Genomic DNA, 21,317 nt, shown 5'->3' with positions numbered 1-21,317 from the left:
CTATAATCACCAGCTGTCGTTGAACCACTCTAAAACAGGCTTATTTAGTCAGGAATGCCTGACTGTTGTAAGAACGACTAGTAGTTAGGTTACTGGTGTGTCTAGGGAAAGTTCTTTCTCTAACATAAAGTGTGTGGTTGGAAACAAGGCTGGCTGGCAGTGGGCTGTGCGTGGGGCTTACCTCTGGTCAGCAACAATTCAATTGAACTCGGTTCAATTCAGTTTTATTTATATAACGTCAAATCACAAAAAAAGTCATCTCAGGGCACTTTTCACATAGAGCAGGTCAAGATCGTACTCTTTAATTTGAAGAGACCTAACAATTCCCCTGAGCAAGCACATGGCGACAGCGGCAAGGAAAACAACAGCAGCTAGCTCCAGCCCAGAATCAGTAGACTCTGGGCAAGTGCAATAGGCATATCTGATTGAAAGGTTTACTATATGCATTGACTGGTTCGAGTTTTTTTGTGGTTGGTCCCAAAGTGAAAAACAAATCTGGAGGTGGACGAGTTGCAGGTTTCACGGCTAAAGACAAAAGTTAATGCGGTGTCGAGTCTCTCACTCTCATGGGTGGTGAGCAGTGACCATTGAATCTTTACAAAGAATTATTTTAGAGGTAGGTTTGGGCTGGTCAAAATCACTTCTGGACGCTGTTGCCCAGAAATCTTATCACACCTGGGCCACCGGGTTAATTGATAAGCCCTGCCCACTACTAATGATTACTTAAGAGCATATTGCTCAACTTAACACTGACAGCTGGGTCACAACAAAAATGTGTGGGTGAAAATAGGTGTTGGAGGTTTGAAAGCACTCCAAGATGACACTTTAACAGGTTATCTCTGGAGGAGGCCCACTCTGTCGGTCGAGGGCACTTGCATGGACCAGAGCTCAGTGTCCAGATGGACTGACCTGGCTTTCACTTTTATATCAATACATCTCTGATTTCCTACATTTCAGTACCCATTCATGGTCATCCACCACAACACCAACAAACTATTGGATGATATTTGCTTGTGTTGCACTATAAAATTCTTACAACTCTGAAAAGTCTTCACAGTTAAAGGTCAGTGTCTGTTCCTGTATCAGTTGCAGAAACCACAGTTCACTTTCCAGGCCACTGTCTTCCTGCTGATCTAACCAGAAGTGTTAACTTGCACTTGCACAAAATTTAGTTACAATTCAGCTCAGCTGACAATATTTTCCATCATGTATTAATTAATTGTCAATTTTCATTGAATCTTTACAGAGGTTAGGTTTGGGTGGAGTGTGTCTCAGGCATACCATGGTGAAACCTTTAACAATATATATATATAAATGGGTATTCTGTTCATACCTGTGCATGATAATATGATAATATCTGTTTTTGCAGTAAATGTTAACATGTCTTCCAGTTTGAAACTAAATTTTAAAAACTACATATTGACCAACTTTCTATCCCTAATCTGGCAATGTATCTTGTGGGATACATAGATTTCAGAAGTTGCTGAATAACACCATGAACACCTTTAGACCATTTTTTCATCATCAGCATATTAAGACAGTAGTGATAATTAGTATTATGAATTTATATTGTTTTTTTTATTGAAAATAACTATGATTAATATATAATTATTTACTAACTGGTAAGCATGTCCTGCACCACTGGTGGCGATGATCATTTCTGATCAGCCTGACTAAACAATGACAGTTAACCTGTACCAAGTCATGTGACCCAGATACTAATACCAGATAAAACTTTTGATAAATGATAATTTGATTTGGTGAAAACCTTCAATCATGCCAGGATGTTAAAGAGTGTGTATCTCCTGTTGCACGTTGCCTATTTAAGGGTTAAGTAAATTTTTAACATGTACTTATCTTCTGGACATAATGTTTTTTGTATGGTACAATTACTAAAAGGTCAGGTGTCTTCATTTGGACAATTCTAGTTTCCATCTGTCATAAATAGATTGTATGCTAGTATTAGCTAGTAGTCTGCGTGAATGACCCACTAGTTTTAGTCTTCCAAAACTGTGGTGTATTACATTTGATCTAAGCTGTAAACTCAACTGTGTTGTCTGTTTTTATCTCCTCACTTGTTGTTTGATAATTTTACCACAGACCACATGAGTCTACAGTTCTTTTGGCAATTTGAGATTAATTCTGCATCCTTTTGCTTCGGATCCAAATGGAAAGGGTACAATTCTGCCTTGTTACCACTGCCATTTATTATTCAGAATAGTAAAAGTCGATCACTTTACTTTTGAGTGTCATAAACACCTGAAGCCCAAAAAACATTGCCCTGTTAAAAATAAAAGCTGACTGATGTAATAGAGGATAGTGAAAGACATATCCTTGTTAATGCTGTTTAGTCAAGTGAACAGAGCTGAGTGGTTCTGAAAGGTCCATTAGTAGCCTACTGTGTGTGTGTCGTGAGAGAGAGAGCCCATTTGTAACTCAGTCCCTGCAGCAGCTCAGCACTTACTGCCCCCCTGTGCCGGAGCAGGGTTTCCTGCTTTTCGTTCGCTGCCTCTCCTTTCCTCTCTCACTCTTCTTCTCTCCGTTTACACTCGCTCATTCTAACTCTGTGGGAGAGACGAGGCTTTTCCTAAAGGAGTCTTTGTGCATGTGAGAGAGAGCAAAGGAGAGAGAGTGAGGGACTGAAATGTTACGGTGAGACAAACAGCAAGCAAGAGGGAGAGAAGTATACTAGCTGACTGTGTTAAGCCTGGCCCGGGCCCAGTATCACAGTTTCACAGAGCCCAGTTCTGTTTACCTTCAAAGACACAGGCTCACCAGAAAAATACAAAAATCCCTGTTAAATACTAAAATTACAGGTCTCTAAGATATTCATAAAAAATCTTGTTCATCAGACATCTTCTTCTGTTTATTTCTTGTGAATAAACCACATTTTTTTAATGCCAGAGCACATGACAATTATGTCAGAAATGACTGCACTAATGACTCATTAAATTCCAAACTATCTTTACGATCAATGCTGTCAATCCCTTAAGTACAGCCCATGACATATCCATTGAAAACCACTTTCTTTCTGCTTACTGAGTTAATGACACTGCTTGTCCCATGGGAGGAGGTTAGTTGATATCTGACTTAGCTGTTAATGGTTAACTTAAGTCAGGTTAGAGTCCGCTCGCTGTGCTATGTTTATGTGCATTCTTCTTATGCTGTGCTCTCTTCGCCTTTGCACTGACAGGAGTATCTTGAAGGATACAGGAATATACACCACTGGATTACACACACATACACAGGCACACACATTCTCTCTGAGAGTGTGCCAAATACTTGGAACTGGATTTATAAACTGTCTGATATTCAACATTTGTGGAACACTTAATCAACACAAGGACTGTTTTTGACGTGAGTGGGGTGTTTTTCTTTTGTTATCTAAGGCTAATATTTGTGCTGAGAAGACAGAGAGGGAATGCGTGCTGAAATGTGTGATATGGAATAGCGATATGTCATTGTTAACAGATTGAAGTGTTTTATTTCTGTCAAGTCAGCCATCCCTGTTAGGCTAAGTACAGTTTGTGTTGAGCTGAGGTCAAATGTGCAGATAGCAGCATCTCGTCACCAGCATGTCATTGACATCTTCCACATCTCCACCCATACGAGCTGTGGTTTGAGTGTGGTTTGCTTTCTTATCTGCTTTTTTTTTTATGGTCTTCATAATGTCAACACTCTGAGTTATGCAAGTTATGCAGGTATGCACCTGAGTCAACCAAACACCTAATGTCCTTTAAATGCTGTAACATTGAATAGTTTTTAGGACTACAGAACTATTTGTACTACAATTTTAAATTTTGTCAGAGGATTTCAGTCACTTTTGCAAAACATTGTCTCAACTCAGTCAACGTAATTCTCACATTTTAGTATTACTTTGTTGATTATATCGTTGTTGATTACATGGTCTGAGTATGGCTTAAAATGAACCACCCAGGCCTTGGCAGTAACATTTGATGAGGAATGTTGTTTGAATTAAAGTCATTTTCCTTTAGAAAGGTTTTTGAAAGCAGAGACATTGCTTATAGGTTGTTACAAATTCTGAAATTATTATCCAGTAGAGTCTGAAGAACATATGGAATAAACAGCTGCTCAAGGCTGGATCATTGAGACAGCCAACAGAATCATCTCAGCATATCTGTGGACTGTTACATAATGTAAATGAGGAGAAAGGTTGTATCACAAGCTGACAGGCAGAAAAAAAGTAATTGGTGTTCAGCCTGCTTCTGAAGTGGTGGCAGTTAGTTGTTTTAATCAGGCTGTCATGCTGTGTAAATAAATCTGAACTCAATAAAACAAAAAATGAGTCAGAGGAACCGAAATTAACTACGGTTTAATTTGTTTGAATAAGAATTGATAAACATGCATTTGATGAAAAAAACAATGCATTGTTTACTTGACTTGATGGGAACACACATGTATCCTTGATGAATAGATTAGCTGTTTGATATATGCATTGTGAATTTGATACTCACGTACAGCATGTGAAATAAATGTCTTTGCATTATGGTCCAGCAAAAAAAAAAAAAAGCAGTACAATTTAATTTACAACAACAAAGACCTAATAAGTTAATAATATTCTCTTCTATGTATCTTTGCCAATTTATTCCCTCAGGAGGAGAATGAAGCCACGTGCCCCACCTCCACCACAGGCCCCTCAACCTGCCCCGCGCCACATCTTTAGAAACACTGTACCTGACGGGGGAGGGGAGAATGTTGGGGGCTTGGATGCCAAAGAGAACCTGCTGAGGCCCACTGTGGATTTACAGCTAACCCTACCACAGGGATACCAGATTTCTGTAACTGAGGATGGCAGGTGAGAAGACAGAGAGAAGCACGTATTTGCTCTGGCTTTATCACTTTCTTTCCAATGGTTTTTGTTCAGTTTTCCTTGAATTTACATTGTATATTGCTGTAAAATGTGTCGTAACCAACTTTTTTGTTCATGAATACAGTGTTGTTTGAATAAAAAATGTCCATCCATGCATACCTACATGATATTTATCTGTAAACATCAGTATTTTAGCTGTTGCCTGGCTGAACAATTTGATTCTATGTTGTGACCTTCGTTGCCAGTCACCAGACAAACAATATGAGACCTATTTGTCGCTTCTGGGTCTGTTTGGGTTGCTGTGCCAGTGGGGCCTTGTCAAGGGGTCTCATTCCCAGTCTCAGCATAAGCTTTGTCCCAGAGAGTGCACAGATGGAGGCTGAGCTGTTAATGCTCCCTGCCCCTAATGAGGTGCTCTCCTTTGGGGCAGAAAATCAGGGATGCATCCCGATACAAGGCGCTCTTTTAATAAGTCTTGAGGCCAACATGTGATCTCTGTGCTACTTCTCACTAGTGTAGAAAAGTAAGTTGTTTTTTCTAAGTATGATACTTTATACACATAGAACACTTTTTGTAACCTTTTTAAATTGCCTGACATTCTTTAAAACTATTTTGAAAGGTTTTTGGTTAGCATCACAGCCAAGGCATGCCTTTTTGGTACTATTTGACATCCTTTAGCATCCTTCAGATGTCTGGTTTCCGTACTCCAGATCATATCTGGGAATGTATGTACTAAATTTTATAAATTAATTTGTTAGATGTGTTGTGTTTACAGTTCACCTCCTGTTGCTCAGTAACAACATCAGAATCTGATACTGTTGTGAGATAAGATAAGGCTATGGTGTCGTAAACACACAATAGTATATCATATAATTAGAAACAGCTGATTGAAATCACATAATCTACAATCATTATTTAATTTATTGTGTGAACATAAACAGTTGCAAAAGAAAAGAAACATTTGTCCAGCTCTGTTATAGCAGAATTGTAGGATTGGTGCTAACACGGTAATATTACAGATAATGATTATAGTGTTGCACCAATACTGTAGCTTTGTAGTACACAGTTTGCTTTTCAAGAACCTCAATGTATACTAAATGCTAAATACTCAATGTATACTACATAGAAACAGAGCACATACAACACTAATTCAACAAAATCAGCTGAAGAAGTACATAACACAGGGCACTGTGTCTGTTGATTGCAGACTGTCATTTTAGTTGTAGGCTGTGTCCATGTGTTAGTGATTGTCAATGGTGTCCTTTGTAGAGGTGTCTCTCTCAGTTCTGTCATATGATCTGGCTGTTCCCAGAAAACATTGGAGTTGGTATCTCTTGGTTTCTTTATCTGAGGATTGACAGGTATTACTATAGGTCTCCTCATCAGTTGCAACTTCCCTCTCCCACACACACAGATACACAAAGTGATAAAGCAAACCTCAGAGCTTCTCCTGTGGCTTAATGCATATAAGTAGTTTGTCAACATATCATCAAATAGTCTGAAATTTGTCTGTCACTGTTTCTTTTGTTTTGCCTTTTTTTTTCTCATCACATTGCTCCATTGCTACCATCTCTGCCTTCTGTCATTGTTTTTTTGGCCTTTGTTAGGAATCCTGCAAAAGTTCTCATTAGAACAGCTACTGTAAATATTACTTTTTGTTGTGTATTTTATAGACAGGCTTAAATATGCTAATGTTAAAAGCTATTGTCAAAAATTCTAAATACGTTTTAGGCTTATATAAAGGTAATTTAGGTTGTACTGTGCTGCTGGTAAGTTGTTGATTTTTTTCTATAGTGAAGATTGTAATCTCTAATGAAATAATTTAACTGTGATACAGTCAGCCCATGACTGAAAATATACAATAGGAATTAAGGCAATGATGGCCATTTGATCTTCAGTCAAAATCAGTGCTATTGCCATTCAATCTACAGTAAGTCCCATCTAATAAATGCATCAGGTGAAAGTGTGCCTCTGTTTTGTTGTATGAAGTAATTACTGTTCTATTTTACTCAAGCTAAAGCTAGGAAGGCTTTGTAACCCTATCTTCTCTCCTGCCTCCCTCTCTTTCTCCCTCTCTCCCCATCTCTCCTTCTGTCTTTCTTCCAAACTCGCTCCCTCCTCCCCACCCTCTTCTCCCCTCTCTTTCACTTTCTCTCGCTCTCCCCCCTCCTCTCTCTTTCTCCCTCTCTCAGTAAAGCGCTGATGGACCTGCTGGTTGAGCTGTGTAGCTGCTACCACCTAAATCCAGCATTGCACACCCTTGAGCTGCTGTCGCCCGAGGGCCAGCCTTTGGGGTTCAAGCCTAACACGCTGCTGGGCTCCCTCAACGTAGCCTGTGCCCTCATCAAGGAGAAAGTCTTGGAGGAGAAAGTGGCGCGCAGACCGGCGCCCAAAGTGCCAGAGGTGAGTTACTTTGGAGCCAGATATGGGGAACTGGATGTTTTTTTGGTCATGAGTGCTTTGTGTTTTAGATTTTCGACATATATAAAACCTGCTGAAATGAGGTTTGCTATGCTTGGCTTGGATTTTTGTGTGTTTTGATTGCTGAAACATTTATTTCTCTGCTATTTTAAAAAATAGCTCAATTGTAAGTGTGGGCATGGTTCCAATGTAGAATCATGCAGTCCAGAGAAAGAGCTTTTTCCTTAGCATAGTACATTTGTGCAATGTACCTTACCCTGAAGCCCTATGTAATATCCGTCCCTCCCCTTTCTACTTTTTACCTCTGATCGCTGGCAGAAAGCAAGGCCAGTGAAACCTGTAAGGGCCCATGCTAAGGTAGGAAGCCGGTTGGAATTAAACTGGCCTAGCATGACATGAGAGTCAGTTCTTAGACTCTCAGTTTTTCAGTCTAAGTGTGCCTTTTTTGTCTTTATCCCCCGTATTCCTCTCTGTTTTGTTGTCATCTGTTTTTACAGCTCACTAGCTTATCTGAACTCATTATTTCTATTGAGTATTAGTCTCTTTCTCTCTACCTTTTTCTTTGCCTCTCCTCTTCTGTCCTCCTACAGTTTGAATATTTGATGAGTGCCTTACCTTTAGTTACCATGCATTATTTCTCTACTCTTCTCAGAGCTCACTGGCTGCTCTATTTCAGACACTCCTGTCAGTCACTCCCCTCCTCCTCATCTGTCTCTCTCATTGTAGTAGCAGTCCAGCAGTTAAAATAAATTACGTAATCCCATAGTAAACTATACTATACATTCAGTTGCTATTTATCAGGTATACCTAAAATTGATAAAGTCCAATCAGACAGTCCTGCAAAAAATCTACAATTAAGGTTATAATGATCAGTTTTTGTTGGAAGTGGTTCCGAGAGGTGTTGATTCAACTTCATGTTGATTTTGGAAGCTTTAGATTGTGGTGCTGTTGAATTTTATGAAGTTATACTGAGAGATGGTTCCAACATTTAGTCTTTATTAACTTCTAACTACAGCTTGGTACCTTCCACTGGTACATGAGGAATGAAAGCTGAACAGAAATAGAAATAATGACAAAGTTAATGGACAGTAGTCTGCATTAAGATTTCAGCAAAATTAAACACCGTAGTGTGATATTGAAATTATAAATAGTCTTAACTTTTTAAATTGATGCAGGTGACTTTACAACCTCAATTTTATACATTGTGATGCATAGATGTGTTTTTAGACCCCTGAAAACATAGCTTCTTACTTTTTTGACATGAAGGTCCAAGCATTGTTAGTTGTGATGAACTGCGTCCTCCACCAAGGTGCGGCGATACAGCATGTCATTGCCACTGCCGGTCAGTCTGTTCTTCTGGCTGATTATCTGTCTGCAGCCAGTATATTAGGAACTACTTACCAGATTGGTTGACATTTTTTACATACACACTACCAAGAGTGAAAAAAAACAGTTGATTTTGGAAAGCCCATGACCTTCATCTGGCACTATCAGCCAACCCACCCAACTGTTAAATACACAAAGGACCATATCGCCCGACCTGTGAGGCAAAAATGCACAATCTTTGCTGTACTCACTCTCAAAAGAAAGAAACCAAACTTAGGCCACTCTTATGTATGATTATTTCTTCATCTATCAAGAACAGTGTTGTATTTCTGTATTTCAGTCACCTTTCCCCTTAATGATGCATAACATTGAATGCCACTTTACCTGGAATACAAAAGTCACTGAAGAGCTATTTTATGAATGCTTCAGGCTCTTGACTCCTGAGTATGGTGTGTATTTTTATAAAGGCTGATGTAAACCACTTAGTGATACAGGCTGGTGAACAGAGTGGGATGTTAGTCTGCTCTCTATAACAACACTATGTAGTGTCGTGGAATTTACTACTTAAATACATCCATGATCACATGCATGTATGCAGACGCATATTGCATAAGCAGACACCATCTCTAGTCTAGTAAATGTAAGGAACATTTCTGTTAGCAAGCAAAATCTAACTGTAAGTTACTCATTATCGAAGTGTTTTTGCATGTTTGGATGTCTCTTTCTCACTGTGTTCCTCTCATTTTACATTGCGCATGTTTTGTTCTTACTCGGTAAGAAAATCATACTCGGTCTTTGAAAAATGTGTATATTGTATCTGTAGACAGCAACTGATTCAGTTTACCTATACTGTTTGATCTTTGGTTCATATTTTCAAGACTTATTTGTTGATATCATGATGGTTGTCACTGAACTGCTTACATGCTCAAATCTATCTATCTTTGATACTTTTTGCCTTATTTCTTCCATCGAGGACAACCTCTTTTCTTTTCCTTTGCCTCTCGTAGGGATGTAGCCAATAGAGGACCTCCACTTTCTGTTCCTTTGTACACTCCTGTTTTTTTTTTTCAAGAAAATCTCTGATCAGAATGGGAAAATTTCTCCAATGGCCACAGCAGTGTGCCCTTTATCTCATTCAGTTATATATAGATATTAGTGTCTAATTTTCTCCAACATTCTCCCCTCCCTGTATCAGAAAACTGTGCGTTTGATGGTGAACTACCACAGCAGCCAGAAGACCGTGGTACGGGTCAACCCGTTGGTACCACTTCAGGCTCTGATACCAGTCATCTGTGACAAGTGTGAGTTTGACCCTTCACATGTCCTGCTCCTGAAGGACAGCATCAGTCGCCACGAATTACCACTGGATAAATCTCTAACACAGCTGGGGATCAAGGAGCTCTACGCACTCGATCAGAGTTTAGGTAAATATTAACACTGATACTGTGTAAATGCTGTTTCTTTAAGGGTTGGAGTTCATTCACTTTTAAATGACTCAATGAACAATTGAAGTTGAAAATTAAGCTTTCATGACAAAGACTCATTTTTTAATAATATTTACATATAGATTCAAATTTGAAAGGTAAATATTTCCTTTTGTTGGATTGATTGATTTGAAAATGAGTAGGGCCCCACCTTGGTTTATGCTCTGTGAATGCGATGGCTAAATAGGTAAGCTAAGTAAAGCAGATAAAATAGGCCTACATCATAATGGATACTCACAGGGGCTTTGGCTCATAGAGCTATTGTCATATTATCTGCTGTTGGTCTACAAATTACTATTGCTTGTAAAGCAATTAGCATATGCTATGAAGTCAATTACAAATAAGACAACAGAACGTATATAATGTTTCTTCATTCTCTGTCATGTGTGGTTCTGTTCAGAGACAAGAAGTTATCGCAAATGCTCGTTCACTGTCAGAGGGTTTTATGGTCTACCACCACTCCTTGCTAACTGGTTTTGGTAGAAATAGGTGGGATGTTTATTACAAGGGTGTGGTGACTGGACTGAGGCTAAGCCTTAATAACTACCAGCTACAGAGCATGCTGTTAAGTGAGTGGCCTCTGACTTTTTTGTGGATAAGTACAGGAGGAAAGAGAACGTTGCTATAGGGAGGAAAAACACTGACTTTTATTTTTAAAACTACAGAGTTCACTTACCTTCCCCACTTTATGCTAAATTGTATAGTTGGTAAAGAGAGAAAGACATGTGGCTAAAATGGAAACTGAGCTAAATATGGATCGCATGCAAACCTAGCCTGAAACAGCTCATGTAAATGTTTCCAGCGCAATAAACCACAAACCAGCATAACATTGTATTCTGCAGTACATTATGACTATCATGTTTATATGTGTACTGTGCAGTCAAAGTCAACGTTGGCTTAACCAGCAGCAGGTACAGCAAAGCATACACAAAAATATACACTTTCTTACAATATGTTTGGCTAAGTAAGCCTTGGCAGATACCTACCTTTACGTGCATGCCAGTATAGGAGGGGTACACTAATTAGGATACATCATCCTTAATCTAGTAGGAAGTTGAATTATGGTCTAAGATCTGATATTATGGTTTATTTCCATGGTAACAGTCCACACCCACTGATATGTTTTGATACTGTTATTGTCACAGATTGTGATCCTTCAGGAAAAGCTTGTGGTTTATGGTCCTGAGGGATAAGCAGGAACATTCAGAACATTATGTAATTTTTATGGTCACATTGGTTCTAGTTCTGTTTCATAATGGTTATATTTAGGTATTCAACCTCTCACAATCATTATGAAGGGCACGTAACCTGGTTTGTTAACAAAAATCCACAAAATTATTTAGTTTGCATCATGATTAATTAAAATGAAAGTAAGTTTTTCTTTCCCTGGTTAAACACTACCAGCTGATAGTAGTGTTTAACCAGCTACACCACCAGCTATGTTGTGGTGCTGCAAAAGTATAAATGCTACAAATTAATGAGCTCTTTTTGATGCAAATATCCATAAGTGACTTCATTTGTTTTTAAACCTTGTCATGTTTTCCAGTTCTCCAGCCTAAAATGGCTTCCGCTCCTGCTCTTAACTACTCAGGTATTAGTCACGATAAGTTTTATATGTCTTAGTGTTGCTGGTTCCAGTCAAATCCATTTAATTGTTTAACCCACTATCCTGCTGCTTGCTCATTAACCCTGCTTTTTTACTATGTTGGACATAAATGCTTGCTTGTTAGTTATGCATCTTTAAATAGATACTTTTTTGGGTTTAATGTCAGTGTGATTTTTATTACTCACTTGTGTCAACATCATCAATGCCTTGTCATGTCGATGATTAGCTAATTTGACTAACACTTTCATTATTTCTATTAATATATCTTGCCTTTGCCTTTCCCCACATCCAAATAATTTAGAAATATAGTTCTGTACTTTTTGAATGGTTAGTTTGCTTTTCCGCCCTGTCATCAAGCCAACAGTGTTATCATGACATTCTTATGTACAGCTTAATAGACTATGAAGTTAGACAGAGGTGGGTCTCAGAAAAAAATAAACCTATAGCGCCCTCTGCTGAGGAAATTCAGTAGATTTGCTCTACCCAGTTCCTCGGGAATGACAACAGGTTTTGTATGTTGTCCATTCCAAAGTATAATATGATTACAAAAAAAAGACACACTTAGTGTTTTTGTTGAATCAAATCAATTGGCTTACCTTGTTGTTAACCCACTGTAATTAATGTATGCATTTAATTCCCCATAAACTGTTTCTCAGTGTGACCCTGACCTCTTTCCTTTTAATATGAGGTGCTGACACCGTCATCATCAACTCATCTTCTCTTCTTCCCCCCCCCCCCCCCCTCTGCTTTTTATTTTCCTAGATTCCCTTCAATCCAGCACTACCAGTTTGGGCAGACAGGAGAAGAAAGGCCTCCTGGGTATCTTCCAGTTTGGCAGGAGGAAGTCCAAGGTAAGATTGCTGTCTCTGCTATTTAGACAATATGTGGCACAAGCAGTGTATTTATCTCTTTCATGATTTAATATTTAGCATTATAATCATGTATTAGGATATATGTTACTTTATAAATTAACCTTGAGTGGTGCATGCAATTCATACTTCTTCAGACTGGCACCTGAGTCAGGCAAAATGCATGGCTCAACAGTTGAATGCTGCATGTTAGCTGTGCCTTCCGTTTGCAGACAGAGACAACATCTACGGACATGGATGACTCTGATGATAAAGTAATCCAAAATACAGACACACACTCCAATGTAAGTATTACTAACACATGGGACAGCTTCTGGATAATATTCTTTTTCTTTTCGGTTGCGATCTCACCTTTAATATCTGTCTCTCTGGCTGCTAAATGCTCCACCATGTTCACCAATTACTCACTAACTGTATCTATTTGCCATTGGTGCAGGACAGATAGTGTACAGTGGAGTTTTAGAGCTTTTTCGCTGAAAGCAGCTGGCTGCTGTAGCCAAATTTACCTGTTAGGGTGCCCTGGGCAAAAATTTGTAGTTGGGGCCCTATTGTGGTTATTTGGTTTAACACCAATTTATTTAGAAGATGTAAGCACACAGGCCCTCTACAAGACAAGGCCACTAAATTAGATAAAACAGCAGGGCCCACTTGGTTCAAATTCAAAAGTGCAATTAATCAAATTACCAAAAACCAACTGACACACAGTGAGTCTGGGACTTGGGAGGGTTGGTAATGGATGAAACTTGCTGTAAAGCTCTGTAAAGCAGAGGGGAGCTGGAGAGTCTGGTGATAATTATCATATACAGCTACTGATACTCTGATATGGTATTCAGCCAGGTGAATAATAATGCCTTTTTCAAGCTGAACCCTGTTGAAGCTGGAATAGAAAAGAATTGAAACAACTTCACAAGCCTGACACTAATTGCTCACATAATTTCTGCGGTTTAAAAGCGCTGCCTGTTTTGTGTTTCAGCTTTAAGTAAATAGGTCTGAAACATTTAGTCAATAAGTAATCTATGATCAGATTTACAAGTGAATCAGTTGTTTTTGTCAAATATAAACAAATGACTGCTGTTATACAGTTGTCTGCTTTTCCAATCCAGCATTTTAATTGAATACATTTTTTTTTCCTGTTGGACAAGTTTAATATATCCCCTCGTCATTATTTTTGACATTTTATAGAGTAAATAATTAATTGATTGATTGTTAAAATAATTATTAGTGTAAATAATTGTTAGGTGTAGCTTTTAAGCAGGGTTCCATCTCCTCAAAACAGGACATTGGGCCCTATCTTCCAGCAGGCGCAAGGCTAGTGCTGCAAACGCAGTCTTTATGCAGTTTACTTTTGGTGCATCTGTGCCTGTTTGGTATTTCCGGGCAGCAAAGGAGTGCACTTGCACTAATGTGGAAGGAGAGGTGCAGCTGAGGCTATGTTTATGCAGATTAGGCGGGGCAGTGCAATTTTGTTGCTCATTTTGGTACGAAATTGTGTTGGCGATAAAACCTGCTCAGACCACCTCTTATCACACACACAGACGCAGGGCAATTTTCGTGGCCTCAGTTGACAGAGTCACACGCACACAGACGTCTCCAAAATCACAAAATACCTCACGTTTTTTTCATCTACTGCAGATTGGCATGGGAATCAAAACGCAATTTTATTTTTAAGGAAGATTCTTACCAATAATACATTCCACATGAGCCTAATCCGGTGACCCAGAGCTCAGAAATACGCTCTGTCGGATTCCGTTTCCCACAACAACTTGTAAAATGTCGGATGTTTATTAAACAGATGTAGTCCTCACACAGCAGCAGGAATGATACGTGTGATTCATCTACAGTCTTTGATGTGAGAGAGGGACTGTGCATCAGTTTACACGCAGATGGCACAGCAGAAGAAACGTCATTATGTATTTAAATCTTCTGATGTGGCGACAGGATTGGTCAGGATCTATGGTAATTAATGTTCTGCATTTTCTGAGCATCAGACTGGAAAGCTGTTACAGATTCCAAGTTTAAAGTGAAATAATTTGAAGTAACGTGGCTGTCCTTAGGATGCGTCATGAGTTCCATCAAATCTCTCTGGACATTTTTATTAAATAAAAGTTTGAACTCAGTTTAGATAATCAAATATTTTTTTCTGCCAAATCATGAGGATCATTACAGTGAGTTTTCAGTTATGCCACTTACAGTCAAGGCTCAAAATATTTACAGTAGTCAGTTCTGCACATGGACATGCATCTGTATAATCAATGTGTAAAACAGCCTCTGACAACTGAGGTCCTGTGCTGTGCACGTTCCTTCCTAAACAAAGTAGACGTGCATCAAGATCTTATATACTGTGAACAAATAAAACATGTTCATGAAAACATTTTGAAACAGGTTTAAACACAGCCCTGCTTACTTAACGCACAGCTGGCACAGCGTGGATACCTTCATTCATTATTTAAATATTTCGATGGAACAGTGATAGAACTTGCACACTTTTCAAACACTCACCACCAAATTTTCAAACCCAACTTTGTATCTATTTATGTAAGGATATTGTATGTACTTAAAAGCATAAATGAGGACTTCCAAATATACAGAGGAGGAGTAAAACTATGGAGTTTAAATGTATTAATTATCCTATATTAATTGTTTGCACAACATAAGTGACAACACCAGTATGCCAGAAGCTGTAGAACACATTTGCTTGATTTTCATTCTACCCTTGTCAGCATATTTGGATTGATGTATAATAGTATTTGAGGTGCCCTGAATGTATATTTTGGATATTTCAGGGGCTTCACAGAGGTGAACTTTCTCTTTCTCACTCAGCCTCTCTCCCCCATTTCACCTGTTGCTGTGTTTAAAGGAGCTCATGTGATTTGTCAATGAAGCCCGCCCCAACTCCACCTGCGCATAATGCATTCCTCCCACTAATAACGTATTCAGTCTCTCCTCCATGTTGCGCCTGGTTGCGCCTGGTTGCGCCTAGAGTGCGCCAGTGCTGATGATCGGGAAAATTGCAGAAATATGTTGGTCACACCCACATGTGCGACGCACCAGGAGTTAAGACTTGGATCTGTGCCTGTGCCCTATTTCAGGAAAATAGGGCCCATTGTTGCTAATCAACAAAATGACTGTGGAGTTGTAGTCATGCATCCTGATGTCCTCTAGAGGGCAGCAACTGTCTACAGAGGGTCAGTGAGCAGTACTGTTAGGGCTCTCATCAATTCAAGTTAAAAGAGGAGTGTCCCCACTTTTTTTCCTTTCTTACAAAATGAGTGCTGAATAATAAAATGGACAGAGGTATAGAGTTCTTAGACTCCAAATACACAGACGACTATGTCACTGGTGATGACCGGCTTTGAGTTTGAACCCCCCAAAAAGTGGGTGTGGGGATTTTGAACAAATATCAATAATTTAACAAATTCTTGAAAGCTGGATTTTTGATCATGAAGACCATTAACAACTGAATTTAAAAATATCTATTCCAAAATAAAACCCTACAACCACTCCAGTGTATGTGCGTAGCATACATTCTTGTTAAACCAGACGTGCATTTAGACAATGCCTTAAGCAGCTCTCTACCTGTTATGTCCATAACCCAATCATATTAATTGGATTTTGAAGCCATGAACCTCTGTTCAGCAGCAGCCATCTGTGGCACACCTTAGATCAATATGGCATGTGATTGTATTAGCTGGAAAAATACTGCCTGCCTCACTCTGGCTCACATCACTGTCCCACCAAGCTCAAGGCTTCTGTTTCAACTTCTCCACCCTTCTACTTCTTTGTTCTCTGTTTTTCCCTCCACACTGAGCATCTGGCTTGCCAACATTAAATCATTGTCATTGTCACCATTATCACTCTCTTCCTACAGTTCTAAGCTGACTCTACGGTCTTCCATATCCTCTTTGTCTTCTTTTTAATGGTTTATTTCCAGATGCCTCTGACTTAACATCTTCCCTCAAATATATCTTAAGGTTTTGAAAAAAATAACAATGAAGGAACAGGGGAAATGAAACAAAGCAGAGCATGAATTAAACATGAAAATAAATGTAAAGTACAAGAGTACTTGGCATTCACTTTAATGTGGAAACTTAGAATAAACTGAAAGACAGTGGGAGCTAAGTTAGATTTCTTCATATTGTCATTTCTCAGCCATATCACCCTTTCCAGTGGGCTTTAATGCAGCTGGGCCTTTTCTCTCTGATATGATTGTTTCTCAGCCAGGGAGTGTTATCAGACCACACACATGCATTTGTGCACACAAGCAAACACTCACACACACACACACACACACACACACACACACACACACACACACACACACACACACACACACACACACACACATACAGACACACAGGGTTATCAGCCCGAAGGCATCAGATTACCCTACCTTGGCTACATTAGCACTAAAAGCCCAACCTCTTATCTCTAATTGTTCATTAGTGGCTAAACTATGTGTGTGTCGGTGTGTGTGGCCTAAAAACACTCACATGGTCAGAGAGCATCATGTTGTAGGGCAGTGCTGATTCTGAAGCAAACCGAAATAGTAAAAATGTGCTTTTGACTTCTTATTTTTTAGATTTTAAAAGACATAAGGCTGATACTGTATTTATTAAGTATCTCAGAGTAGAGTCTGTGGGGAGTGATATACTGTATATTTGGTCCCACTCTCAGGCATTGGAGTAAAACATTTTTTTTTATCAATGTTGTTATCACAGGAAGGTCATTCTATAATATTTTGGAGAGAGCAGAACTGTCTCAACCTCCTAACCCAACAAGAAAATGCAGTTAGGGAGGGAGCAATTGGGGTGCCTCACAACTTTGAATGCATTAGGATGGACTAATTTGAATTTTAGTCAAGCTTTCAGTGTGACAGTAGGGAGTGACATATGTTAAATAGCTCATCTTTTATATGTATGTGTGGTTTGTAGTAGGATCAGTTTTGGTTTTTTTTAGCACTGAAGGGCATTTCCCAGAAGTAGAAGAAGTTCCATAGGTGCCTTTTAAGTTACACACATTGTAAGCATGAACACACTTTGACGTTGGGTTCCCCCCAAATGCTGCAGTACATTTGCTACAGTTACATTTTCCTCTCTTGCTGTTTTGACAGATTTCACATTGTTTTCCAGAGGGAAGGAGTAGCAGAGAGCAGGTGAAAAAGTCAGACAGAGTTCATGTGAATTTTCCACTTTGAACATTATATTTTTAGTGAGGTGAGAACATGCTTCTTTTTTAGGGCTCCAAATGAAAAGCACATCAATCCGTCCCCTCTACATTTTTTGTTCTGTCAGCCTCCATCTGCCGTCTACCCCACCTCCCCCTTTTTCTGCTCTTACCCCTGTCAATCACACAGCACAGTGAACAACTGTCACAACTTCTTATTTTATATTTTCTATTGTCTTCATTTTTCTGCTGTGCTGCTGTGTTTAGGCTGTGCTTATGTGCTTTTTCCATCTTTCTATTTAATGTGTTTTTTACCCCTTTGTTTCTGTAATGTTTGTGTTTTTATGAATTGCAGATATACTAGCCATCCCCTAATATGAAAAACTAAATTTAAAACCGTATGGAGGAGATGGGAGAGAAAGTGAGCAGCTGTCTGCACTTGTTAGTGTCAACTAAGAGCATACTTAACAGTGTGAAAAGTCAGATTCTTTCTCAAGGCTAAATTGATGTTTTATTTACAAATGATGGTTTAGTCTCATGAACCTCATCAGATAAAAAGGACACTGTGGAAAAGCAAAATATACAGTATATCTACATTTTAGTACATATAAGCACATTTGCATATTGATGTCTGAATCTGTGTGCACCCCTCTGTTTGAGCCTTATTCAAAGATAAAGATAATGTGATTCTGGATGTTGTGTCTGTCCTCCACCCCTTCTCAAATTATCATCTACAGACATATCACATAACGCTGTGCGCATTTTATGCATGTGGCACAGTAATAGTCCCAACATGGCAACAGGGTTGGTCAGGATCTAACAGTAACTGACCTTATCTGCTTCCCTCTAGTAGTGTCTCTCCATGCAGATAATATAGGCTACTTTTGGTTTATTTGCCCAGGTTTTCGAATATCTGTTCAGATTTTTGAACAATGCCAATACCAAGTAGCAATGTAGTATCCCATTCTCTCCATACATGAAATGCAGAATGTGCCAGATTTTTGCAGATTTCATGTCCAAGGGAATGGGGCTAAGGGGTTGGTGGATGCTGACTGAGAGTTCATCAAGGGCACCAAAATTTCCAGGACCGCCACTGCCTGGTAGATGATGTATACTTGCTCAAAAGTACAAAAAGTACAAATGTCTTTCTTATAACAAAAAAAGCTGCAGCCAGCCTACTGGACTGCTCTCCTTAAGGCTTTTTTCAGAAGTACTGTTCTTTTCCCATCCCTCCCTACTGTGAGATGTTCTAATCTCGGGTCCAATTAATTCTAATGACCTGAACTTTATGTTCCTTTTTCCTCTGCTTTCATGCTGTATCCAGGCATTGTCTGAACGCATCAATTAATCTGCTTTTAAACACTTTCCTTTTCTTAGATCATGGGGGTGTGAGGCATGGTTCAGTCCCCCCGTTGTGCCAAGGCTCTGTACCAAGCTGAGCCACGGGGAGGTTGAGATTTTCAGGAGCACTTTGAGCTCTCTTTGATCAGATTTTGAAAGCCATTTTTGTTCCAATGCTTTAGCCAGGAGCAGCCACCCTTTGAAAATGTGTTGGCACATTCAACTTGGTCAAATAAATGTTGCAATAATTGTTGTGACTGCAGTCCATAGAGTGGACTACATCCCCAGAAACGTATGCATTTGATTACATGTGTAGTATGTGCATGTGTGCATGGTTTTAGACTTCAATACTTGGGGAGTGTGGCTCCCCCTCTGAGTTCAATTTCAACATGCATCTTCGTTTAGTATAAGCACTTGAGTTGTCAGTTTTAACCAGAAAATGAACCCTTCAAGTTGCACTTTGTTTGTTAGTTAGCAGGGTGTCTCAAATCTACATAAGAGTTTTTGAAGAAATTTGGTGGAAAGTGAGGCCAGTGGTTTTTGATGCAAAAAGCACCACAATGTCACCATTTATAAAGTAGTTTTACATTTTGGCTCATAGCTCCTGAACAATGAGGCTAAGATGCAATTTTTTTCCCTAGAGCTTGATGACAAGAAGAGTCTACCTGTATACGCTCTTTCCACCTAAGCAGATTTTGCACTATTTTTAACTTTTTCCAAAACATTTTTACCGGTCCTCCCACTAATTCCATTTAGTTTTCATCAAATTTGTTAAATAAAATATTTGGATGAGCTGAAAATATTATTAATTTGTTTTTGATGATGATATAAAATCAAATCTGGGCACTTGAAATGTTGCACAATTGATCCTTTTAAAAGGGTGCAATATTCCTGAGCAGGTATTGTTCAAAAACCACTGCTGCAATCAGCCAGTCAGTATTGTTTTCTATTTCCATGTGTATTTTGATGGAGATCCAGATCCAGATGCAGATAGAAAAAGTCAAAACCTGTTAAAACATGGTTGATCACCCTTATAACCAGATTTGTGTACTTCCTGAGTGCCCATTCAGTACAGTATATTCAGTAAACTTCAATAAAGTTTAACAATGCCACACTGATTACACAACAGTAGCTCAGTAAGTCAGTTCATGCAGTGTGCTGTATCTTAAACATTTAATCCTGCCTTGTCATTCAGATTGGTAAATGATTCACCCCTGTATATTTGAAAGCACAGACATGGATAGCAGTTGATAGCAAAATGTACTTAAAGTTCGTAGACACGTTTGTTCATGTGTATGCACCGATACATATTTGTCAGTCTGACCCCCTTTTATTCTTGATGTTACCCCCAGGGTCTGCCCACAGTGTCAAGGGTGCCCTGTGTAGAAGATCGGCCCAGCACCTTGGGCCAATCTCAGTCAGTCATGAACATCTCCGGGACGTCTCCCAAGTTTGACGCCAAGAAGAGGAGGGCCCCGGCACCACCTGGGGCCCCAACACCCACCATGGGACACACTAGCTTTGAGAACTATCAGGTGAGGGGATAAAATAGCTGTTTTGAAATTGTGTGTGTTACTCAGATTTAGACACATTGACAAAATGATGCATACTACCAACTGGAAAACAGAGACTACTGTATAAGGATTACAGCTATGGCCATGTTTTAATGTTTTTTGTCATCATGGCCATGGGCTGGGTTTCAAATTGTATCACTTACTCCAAGCTATGTGTATGTCCAGTGTGGTAAGAGCATACATACATTTGAAAATGCCTTTGAAATAATATATGATTGGCATTATAAGGATGACAAAACCTGGCTTTTTCATCTTAAAAAAGATCCTAATTATGTAAAATGCCTGAATCAGGATTGACCTGAAATACTGTATCTGATAGCTGCAATATCTGTTTGAAGCAGCCTTTCCTTTGGGTGTTTTGGCCTGAGAATCAGCAGCTGAATGTCAGAGTGACCTGTATCATCTACATTAGAGCAACAGCTCCCTGCAGTCTCATTATAGTGTTATGGCGGCATGCTGGGAAATGTTGTTTAGCAACCAACATCCTTCCTCCTCCCCTCTGATAATAGTTTTTGTTTATTTGGAGGAGTGAGTGCTCTTGGTGTATGCTATCAAGAGGAAATTTGTTCTCAGGACAGCATGGAGAACACAGAGATGGTGTTATCATTTACAGCTTAATTAAGTAAACCAAACTGAGTACAGAGAAGCAGAAAATATTTCTGAGAAATGTTGTGCGATGAGCGTACCAAGGATTACTGAGTG

General features: G+C 39.2%; 1 protein-coding gene across 6 annotated transcripts in view; it reads left to right on the top strand.

Moving 5' to 3' along the window:
* The window catches only part of cobl (cordon-bleu WH2 repeat protein), a 65,687-nt gene that overhangs the window by 14,730 nt on the left and 29,640 nt on the right, over nt 1–21,317 (top strand). For 2 of the 6 annotated variants that reach the window (XM_044359675.1, XM_044359670.1), the window contains exons 3-9: nt 4,616–4,816; nt 7,024–7,234; nt 9,774–10,002; nt 11,609–11,653; nt 12,431–12,519; nt 12,750–12,821; nt 20,394–20,576. In XM_044359675.1, coding sequence (XP_044215610.1) covers nt 4,616–4,816; nt 7,024–7,234; nt 9,774–10,002; nt 11,609–11,653; nt 12,431–12,519; nt 12,750–12,821; nt 20,394–20,576 — 1,030 coding nt within the window. Of the gene's footprint in view, nt 1–3,176; nt 3,358–4,615; nt 4,817–7,023; nt 7,235–9,773; nt 10,003–11,608; nt 11,654–12,430; nt 12,520–12,749; nt 12,822–20,393; nt 20,577–21,317 lie in introns of those variants that run through there. The other 4 variants (XM_044359671.1, XM_044359672.1, XM_044359673.1 and 1 more) reach the window with 4 other exon arrangements.

This window comes from Thunnus albacares, chromosome 8 (assembly GCF_914725855.1).
Source record: "Thunnus albacares chromosome 8, fThuAlb1.1, whole genome shotgun sequence".
Classification (NCBI taxonomy): domain Eukaryota; kingdom Metazoa; phylum Chordata; class Actinopteri; order Scombriformes; family Scombridae; genus Thunnus; species Thunnus albacares.
The sequence above is the reverse complement of the archived record's forward strand: the minus strand, read 5'-3'. Positions and strand labels throughout refer to the sequence as shown.